At 38.2% G+C, this 10,147-nt stretch overlaps 1 protein-coding gene across 7 annotated transcripts in view; it reads right to left on the minus strand.

Moving 5' to 3' along the window:
- Nucleotides 1-10,093, minus strand: part of UEVLD (UEV and lactate/malate dehyrogenase domains) — a 45,826-nt gene extending 35,733 nt beyond the window's left edge. Inside the window, exons 1-3 of one of the 7 annotated variants that reach the window (XM_068554807.1) lie at nucleotides 9,968-10,067; nucleotides 3,610-3,729; nucleotides 3,092-3,176 (exon numbers count right to left, since the gene is read on the minus strand). In XM_068554807.1, coding sequence (XP_068410908.1) covers nucleotides 3,092-3,176; nucleotides 3,610-3,690 — 166 coding nt within the window. In that variant the 5' untranslated portion in view covers nucleotides 3,691-3,729; nucleotides 9,968-10,067. Of the gene's footprint in view, nucleotides 1-3,091; nucleotides 3,177-3,609; nucleotides 3,730-9,967 lie in introns of all 7 variants that reach the window. The other 6 variants (XM_068554805.1, XM_068554803.1, XM_068554809.1 and 3 more) reach the window with 6 other exon arrangements.
- Between the last annotated feature and the right edge of the window lie 54 nt (nucleotides 10,094-10,147).

Raw genomic sequence — 10,147 nt, forward strand, 5'->3', positions numbered from 1 at the left:
ATGTTCTTTGTTCTGACAGATATAAAACTGTGCTGAAGGGCTTCCCTGGTGGTGCAGTGGTTGAGAATCTGCCTGCCAATGCAGGGGACACGGGTTCGAGCCCTGGTCTGGGAAGATCCCACATGCTGCGGAGCAACTGGGCCTGTGAGCCACAACTACTGAGCCTGTGCATCTGGAGCCTGTGCTCCGCAACAAGAGAAGCCGCGATAGTGAGAGGCCTGCGCACCGCAATGAAGAGTGGCCCCCGCTCGCCGCAACTAGAGAAAGCCCTCGCACAGAAACGAAGACCCAACACAGCTAAAAATAAATAAATAAATAAATAAATAAATTTATTAAAAAAAAAACAAACTGTGCTGAAAACCATGCTTCTTTGGAAAGCTCTTCAGAACTATCTGAGGCTATAGTGCTCAGACTGGCTCAAATAAAACTCTTTTCTATCCTATTATAGACTGTTTATTATTTCTGTCGACAGAGGCATGTGACTTTTGGTTACTTTAACCTCTTTGACCTTCAGTTTCATCATCTAGAAAATAAAGATATAAAATCTATAATATAGACTGCATCATAAAGTTGTCATAATGATTAAATGAGATGATGTGAAAACCCTTAATAAGAAGTAAAGGATTATAAAATGTGGGGACATTATCAAATAATTGTCACATGTAACATCAGTTATAATCACTTTTAGATATCAGATTATAACTTTTATAATCAGAAGAAAAAAGTTAGTTTTATTTTTGAAAGTGACCTTTTAGAAGGATTAGCAACTATCTTTGATTTCTCTAACTCCATTATTCTCAACCTTTTCTCAATCTTCACATCCCTGAAATTTCAACTTACCCATCTGGGACACACTGATGGAGAATCAATGCCCTAATTTCTGAACTGAATACAGAAAACACTACATCTGGCTTCAAACTGTCAAACTGCCTTGGAATGTGGTCCTTTAAGGACTTCAGTAGCTTACTATACTATTTACGCAGGGGAAGAAAAAAGTCTAAATAGATTTGATGACCTATCAGAAAGGGAGAAGAGGAAAAGCCAGGCTGACAGAAAACTCAAGGCCAACAGTGTACATAAGTACAAATATTTACCTTGAACTATATGAGTGAAAGGTAAAAATGGGTGAAGGGATCACTCTAAGGCAAAACTAAAATGGACAGAGGAGTGGAACAGGGATTGTTTCTCGGGGACACAGAAGAACCTGAAAATGTGGTAGAGAAACTACAGGTGTAAATAGTCACTGTCCAAATTATTCAAAAAGCCAAAAGAAAAATGATTATAATACATGACTAACATTGTCTTCAATAATAAAATGTACCTTGACAATATTAATCCTATAGCTTGAAGGTTTAATGGCACCACAGCCTACTTCCTCTAGATGGGGGAAATGAGAATAAGAATTAACTGGTATAACAAAGGTTTAAATCTATAAGATTACTTATAGATTGTAAAAGAACAAGTATTATTCAAGCAGAGGGCAAGATGGACATGAGTACAAGCCCCAACTCCATGCCTAACTAGCTATGTAATCTTAAGCAAGTTATTTAAACTCTCTAGGCCTCAGTTTCTTTCTCTGAAAAGTGAAGATGATAATACTCACCTCACAGCTTTGGTTGTACAAGAATATGTAAAATAATATAGATAAAACATTTGGAAGTATATCTGGTGTTCAATAAATAGTAGCTGTTAAATCCCCCATCCCAGGCATTTATAAGCAGCACCAAATACCTGGGTGTTAATCAAGAGAGGCCAGACACAGGTAGGCCAGAATCTAATCATTTCTTCCACATATAAAATTAGCTATTCCTAAGAAATACTTCAATAATGCCTCAAATTTTCCAATATATAATTCTGAATTAGACATATTTTTGTAACCCAAGCTAATTCAAATACAAAACATACCCATGTAGAATAAAGAAGCTTTTCAAAACTGTGTGTTTTGACTAATTCGTGGGTCCTGAAATCAATTTAGTGAGTCTCAATCAGCATTTTTTTTTTAAACAGTATGGAATGGAATAGAAGAGAAAACGCCAAGGTGTACATAATACTTTAGTTGTGTGTATATGGGTTCATGATATAAAATACATTTCCAAGTGTGGGTTGTGGTCAGAAATTTTGAAAGATAGTAAAGTAAACTCTTTCTCAGGTAACCAGACCCTCTATATTAAGTGAAGAAGATAACTAAAACTTTGTTATTAATTTATTATCAACCATATATGTGGTAGGCAGAATAATGGCCTCCAAGGATGTCCAATACCCTAATCCTTGGAACCTGTGCATATGTTACCTTACTTGGCGAAGAAACTTTTTAGATACAATTAAGTTAAGGACCCTGACATGGGGAAATTATCCTGTATGATTAGAGTGGGCCTAAGCTAATCACATTTGGTTCTTAAAAGCAGAGAACCTTTTCTCTGGAGATCTGACTACAGAAGGATGGTCGGAGAAATGCAACATTGCTAGCTTTAAAGATGGAGGAAGGTGACCGTGAGCCAAAGAATATGGGTGACATTCAGAAACTAAAAAAAGCAAGAGAATAGATGATCTCCCAGAGCCTCCAAAAAGGGACTAAGACCTGCCAACACTTAACCTACAGAGACCTGTGCTGGGCTTCTAGCCAAAGAACTGTAAGATAGTCAATTTGCGTTGTTTTTTTTTTTCAAAGATTTTTTTTTTTTTTAATGTGGACCATTTTTAAAGTCTTTATTGAATTTGTTACAATATTGCTTCTGCTTTATGTTTTGGTTTTTTGGCCTCGAGGCATGTGGGATCTTAACTCCCTGACCAGGGATTGAACCTGCACCCCCTGCATTGGAAGGCGAAGTCTTAACCACTGGACCGCCAGGGAAGTCCCTGTGTTGTTTTAAGCCACTAAATTTGTGTTCATTTGTTACAGCAGCAATAGAAAACTAATACCATATAAATTTTATTAACTTAAATTTCCTCAAAAACCACAGGTCATAAAGTGTAGCTCAAAATCAGGGGATAAAAGAGAGAAATGAGAAATTATAATAAGTTTGTAGCTCTCTAGGAACAAATAATTAATAGTTTAAATAATGTAGCAAAAACTAGAGGATACAATTCTTACCATAGGTATCCATGGAATATCTGAAATGTGGGAAAAACATATTTACATTCTTCAGTTCTTCCATAGTTAGATCCCTGAACTTGTACTGAAAAGAGAAAAATGATCATGGAATAAGAATAAAATTATAAGCAACAGAACAATTACAAATTAACATTTAACTGAACACTTACTATGTGCTAGGCCCTGGGCTCTGAGTTTTACAAACATGAATAGTATTTGACTTCATCCTTTTAATAATGACCCTATGAAGTAGGCAGGGCTTATAACTGCTTGACTTTATAGAAGATGAAAATGAAAGCTAGAGAATCAAAATAACTTGCTGTGGTAGATAGCAAGTTAAGTAGTGAAGCCAGAGCTCAAACCCAGTGCCTAGGCCTTTAATCACTATATCAAATGCCTCCAAATACTTCCTGAAGGCTTAAGAAATAGGGCAGGATGAAGCACCCCTGTCATCACTGTAAGATCCACCTCTCATGCCTGAATATCTCATTCACTTGAGACACCCTGAATTTCCCTACCTGGTACCGCAGCTGGGTTTCATAGGGAAAACAGAAAGCATGCAAAGGTTTGCAGTCAGGTTGAGTGAACTGCCTCCTCATTCATCCAGATGTAGTCTCAGAAATATTACCTTGGTTGCCCTGTGGGCAAAATCATTTAACTTCTTTGAACTTATTTTCTCATTCGCAAAGAGAAATTATACCCACCTCCCGGACTTGTGCTAGGCATTAAATGAAAAAAAAAAAAAAAAAAGTATGTTAAGAGTCTATTACCATTCTGAAAATGAAACTGAGGAAACAATTACGTTTACAATAGCATCAAAAAGAATAAAATACTTAGGAATAAATTTAACACGATGCAAAACTTAGACTCTAAAAACTACAAAACATTGTTGAAAGAAATTAAAATAGATCTAAATGAACAGAAAGACATCCCTTGTCGATAGATCAGAAGACTTGATATTGTTAAGATGGCAACGCTCCCCAACAGATTCAACAATCGCCAATCCATATCAAAATCCCAGCTGACTTTTGCTCATTTGCAAAAATTTACAAATGGACCTTAAAATTCATATGGAAATTCAAGGAATGCAGCCAAAACAATCTTAAAAAAGAATAAAAAAGGGCTTCCCTGGTAGCGTGGTGGTTAAGAATCCGCCTGCCAATGAAGGGGACACGGGTTTGAGCCCTAGTCAGGGAAGATCCCACATGCCGCGGAGCAACTAAGCCCGTGCACCACAACTACTGAGCCTGCGCTCTAGAGCCCACAAGCCACAACTACTGAGCCCGCGTGCTACAACTACTGAAGCCAGCGCGCCTAGAGTCCGTGCTCCGAAACAAGAGAAGCCACCGCAATGAGAAGCCCGCGCACCGCAACGAAGAGTAGCCCCCACTCGCCACAGCTAGAGGAAACCTGAGTGCAGCAACAAAGACACAATGCAGCCAAAAACAAACTAAAAAAAAAAAAAAAGAAGTCGGAGGATTCATACTATAATCAAAAAGACAGTAACAAATGTGGGAAAGGATGTGGAGAAATCAGAACCCTCATATACATACACCACTGCTGGTGGTAAAATGGTGCAGCTGCTTTGGAAGAGTTTGGCAGTTCTTCAAAAGATTAAACACAGAGTTACCATATGACCCAACAATTCCACTCTGAGGTATACACCCAAGAAAAATGAAAACATGTCCACACAAAAACTTGTGCACAATTGTTCATAGCAGCATTATTCATAAGTCAAAAAGTGAAAACAATCCAAATGTCCATCAACTGATGAATAAAGTGTGACATATCCATAAAATGGAATATTCAACCATAAAAATGAATGAAGAACTGATACATGGATAAACCTTGAAAACATTATACTAAGTTAAAGGAAACAGACACAAAAAGCCACATATTGTATGACTTGTACATAAAGTACCCAAAATAGGAAATCCATAGAAACAGAGAGTAGCTTAGTGGGTGCCTAGGGTTGGAGGAGATAGGGAGAAAATAAAATAACTGCTAAGAGATCCTATTTCCTCTCTCTGAGTCTTAAGTTTTTCATGGGCAAAAGAGATAAGCTCTACTGCCCGCTAACTTCAGTAGGTATGTATGAAGATCTCATGATTAACATATGTAAAAGTGAGATATTAAACAAAATATGTATACAATAGTAAGTATCGACAGGAAACGATGAATCGACAATGCATACCTAGGTTACAGAAAGGCCTCTGAAAAGAGCTGTCTGCAATTCACATTAGAGCCTAGAATGGTACAGAAAATTAGAGGGAAGGACGAAGGTCATTTTAAGATGGGAAAGAATTTGGCAGAAGAAAAAGTGTATAATTAACAACTTGAGGACTGGAAACATCTCTTACTCATTTTTATTTCCCCATAGCATTTAGCACAGGGTATGGCTTCAATAAATGTAGGCTAATTGGATGGGAGTTAGCAAAGAGACAGATTTATACGAGTAGAGTGGATATAGAAAGCAATTATGATCCAAAGGACTGAGCATCGATCACTAAGATCACTAAAACTAAGAATCGATCAGTATTAACTACGGCAGGGTAAAAATGAGTCCCAGATTCAGTGTCCCTGATTCAGTGAAAACAAAAGTGAATGAAACCATCCCAACTCCAGACACTACATAAATGTACAAAAGGCTGCATTGTTGTCACCTGGAAGATACATTTTTTATGAACCAAATAATTTTTGTTTTGTTTTCTACTTGATGTTATAAGCTGTTTTCTACATCCTTAACATCCTCTGAGAATGTAATGATTAATGGCTGCATAGGGCTATACACCAGAATTGATCTAACTGCAAAACTGACATAAAAGTTTGTCAAAAGAAGGCAAAAGCACTCTTTTTTTAAGGCTTGAAAATCCAAACATCATTACTAGTCGAATATGTGATTTGCCTTTCTGACGAAAAAGACCTATTTTATCTGTCCTAGAAAAATAAAAAGCACATCATTTTCACTATATATGAAACAGAATATCTTCTTAGTGTAATATTAAGACATATATTCCATTACTGTTCCTATACCACCTAAGAGAAGCTTGTATAACATTCTCCAAGGAATATGCCTCAGACAATGCCATTTGCTTAAAGGGTGCAGGCAGGGAACTAAAGAGGAAAACTGGCCCATGAGATTCTAAAACTAAAGCAATTATACTATCATAAAAATCAGTTGAAAAATTGAGAAGTTACTAAAATTTTAACTTTATCCACTACTACAGTATGTTTATTTAGTAGACTGATATTTATGAACATCAAGAGTACTCTTGTATGACATTGCTCAAATGTTGGACACCCTGAGGAATACTTTGTGGCATCATTTTATTAAAAAAAAATTAAGCATCAAGGAATCTTACAGATCAAATCCAATCCTATTATTTCATAACTGAGCAAATCTAGGTTAAGTTACCTGTCCAAGGCCAGGGGAGTGGGAAATAGGAATTAGGGAACCAGAGAATTTTTCTAAACTTAATATTTAATACAACTAAAGAATACATATACATATAAACGTATATGTACTTATATACACATTTTGAAGAATAAACACTCAGGCACCAACTCACCCATGTTTGATCTAGAACAGTGTTGTCCAACAAAATTTTCTGCCATGATGGAAAAGATCATTATGTGTTCTGTCCAATACAGTAGCCACAAGCCACATGTGGCTACTGACACTTAATATGTGGCTGGTGTGACCGAGAAACTCATTTTTATCTAATTTTGATGAATTTAAAGAGCCACATGTGGCTAGTGGCTACCATACTGGACAGCACAGACCTTTCCAATTCCATTACATCTGTCCGGGTGCTCCTTCTCTTAACCATTCAACTGCCTACCTTAAATTGTGTAGTCACATTCCTTTGCTTTTGCCCTCCATAGTTTTTATCGCATTTGTGTGCGTCCCTAAACACCACACTGTTTGTTGTTGTTTCTTGTTTTAATCAAAATATAATTTTGCATATAACCTCCAATTTTTTTCACTGAATATAATGTTTCTAAGATTCACTTGTATTGCTGCATGTTGTAGTTCATTCATTTTCACTGCTGCATAGTGTTTTCCATTGTGTGAATGAGTACAGAACAAATTATCCTTCCTTCTGTCAATGAACATTCGGGTTGTTTCTAATTTTTAATTATGAGTAATTCTGCGAATGTCTCTTGCTTCATATATTATGAATTCTCTATGGTAACTACCATAGAGTTTAAAATTCCCATTCATCCACATCCTCCAAACCCTTTGAAATGATCTTAATTTATGACAATCTAGTGAGAGAAAATGGTGTTTTACCATGCTCTCAATTTGCTTTTCCATGGTTACTAATGGGTTGAGCAAACATTCCTTTCCCTGATTCTTCTTTTGTTTTTTAAAAAATGATTATTCGTGTCTTTTGTCCAATATTCTATTGGTTTTAATATTGATTTGTAGGCTAATTTATATATTCTGGATACCAATACTTTGTCAATTATGCGTTACAGTATTATTCTCCAAGTTTGTATTTTGCCTCTTCACTCTCTTCGTGTTGTCTTTATATAAAAGTTCTTAATTTGAATGCAATCAAATTTATCACTCTTCTTTGAGTATTTTACGTCTTGTTTAAAAAATGTTTGCATACTCTGAGTCCATGAAGATTCTTTCCTACATTTATCTCTATATGTTTTAAAGCTCATCTTTTACACTTGAATCTTCAGTCCACGGGGAATTTTTATGTTTGGTAAGAGGTAAGGGTCCAATTTCATTTTCTCCTGTATAGGTAATCATTTGTCCCTGCATTCTCCTTTCTGTAGTTATCTGCAATGCCTCTTCTGTTTTATATCGCATTTCCAAACACATGTGAACATGGTTCTAAGCCCTCTAGTCTGTTCCACTGGTTAATTTGTCTATCCTATACCAATATCACACTAAGCCTCAATTACTAGTCTTGACATCTGGTAGAGCAAGTCCCACACCTATTCTTCTTCTGTAAAAATGTCAAGATTACTCCTGGCCTTCTGCCCTTCCAAATGATTTTAGAATCAGTCTGAAAATTTCCCCAAATACCCTGTTAGAATTTTGACTGGAATTGCATTGACCCTATAGATCAATCTGGAGAGAGCTGACATCTTCACATCCACGAAGCTGGAATATTTATCTAGGTTGGAATACTTATTAGGTTTCATTTGTTTTCAAAAAGATTTTTCATGTTCTCCTTACAGTTGCTTGATTTTAATGTATTGTTCACTTCACAAATTTTTCAGCAGTAAAATTATTTCTAAGTATTAAGTTATTATATTATTTTCCTACCTCAAGGGTTAAGGAACTTTGGAAATATCTGCTGGATTAACGTGTTTCTAAATGGTCTCCTTAATTTACACATCCAACAGACATTTATTAAGCACCTAAGTGCCAGACTCCATGCTATGCACTGATGATAACAAACAAAAACAAAAACCTTCCTCAACTATTCTGGTCCCACCCTTGAGAAAATTATTGTCTCTCTTTTGTCTTTTTCCTGCATTCCAGTTCCACCAAAATTATGAAGTTCTTTTTCTATTCTCAGCTTTAGCAATTCTTCCCCTTGGACAATACACCATGCTTCCGTCACTGAAAAACTTGATAGAGTGGTTCTTTTAATTTCATGTTCTCTGAAGAGGAGACAGAAAAGGGTATAATCCTAAGGACGATGATACTTCTCTTCCTACAAGACCTACACACCTGTCACAGTAGATAAAATCATTCAAATCAAGTATATAAACAATTTCAATCATAAGGCTTCAAAACCTCGAAGGGGTGTACAAACTGCCCCAACAAAGAAAGACACAGGCAAACCCAACTAAAGAGAAAGCAGTTTATCTTGAGAGGAAAATGTAATCAAAAGAAACAGAAAAATATGTGCATGTATGTGATTCATATTTAACTGCTGCCATTCCATTTTCCTACTGTTTTATTCAGAATGTATCATGTCTCATGCTTCAATAAAATTTTTATCAGTTTTTTTCATAAAAAACAAAACAAAAAAACGGCATAAACGTACGGTTTCCGCATAGGGAAGTTTTAAGAAGCATTATGAATCACATAACTAAGAAACTGGTGAAAAAGGTGGTTGCCTCAGACTGTACACTGGTGGGGAATCAGAGAGCCTGAACTAAGAGCCTGGTGTAACATAGAAACTGGCGTTAGTCATGCCCGAGAAACCCAGGTCAGACTTCCGGGTCAGCCCTCCACCTCAACCTTTCAACATTACGAGGCTCTCTTCTGGGCCTTCCAACCCTGTCTTCATTCTCAAGTCTACACAGGTCTTTCATTCACTGCACAGTTACTCAGCACTCCGTCGTGTCAGGCACAGGGCTAGGTGATGGGAATACTACAGCACTGTCTCTGCCATCAGAGTTCACCGCCCGAGTAAGGTTTGTATGTAAATAATTACTCCACGATGTGATAATCGATATTTCTGAAAGCAAGTAAAGGAGGTAGTGATTCTGTTTCTAGGGAGTGACATCTGAGTTGAGTCCTACAAAGGATGAGAAACGCAAGTCATAAAAAAAGGGGATGGGGGTGAGGGCAGGCCATTTCTGCAGACAGAAAGGCGTGGTTAAAGGGACTGGCGAGTACTGGAAGCTGAGACCAAGAGAAGCTGGTGGCGTGAGAAGGTCTCACAGCGGATGGAGGTTGGGGGATCTCGGATATGCAGGCGAAGCCAGAGCCCCGGCCTCGGGAAGGAGAGGTCCGCGCCCTCCCTGCGGCCACTCCCCGTAGCCGGCTTCAGGCCAGCCCACACCCCGCTCCAAGCCCCATGACAAGCCGGGAAAACGCCCCAAGGAGGTGGCCCGGCCAGGGGTGGAAACGTCCCCAAGCCCCGGCGCCCCAGACCCTGCCCGGCGGGCTGGCCGCACCTTGCCAAGCAGTCGCCTCAGACCCTCACTGTTGAACTCCATCTCCAGCCAGGACAGCGAGTCCGGTTCTGAGACTCCAAGCCCGGAATCTCCTTCCGCACTGTCCTGGACGGCGGCTGCCGAGGACCAAACTTCCCGAGCGTCCAAGGCCCCGCCCCTTCCCTGTCTCGAAAGTCCACC

This window comes from Eschrichtius robustus, chromosome 11, assembly GCF_028021215.1.
Source record: "Eschrichtius robustus isolate mEscRob2 chromosome 11, mEscRob2.pri, whole genome shotgun sequence".
NCBI classification, from domain to species: domain Eukaryota; kingdom Metazoa; phylum Chordata; class Mammalia; order Artiodactyla; family Eschrichtiidae; genus Eschrichtius; species Eschrichtius robustus.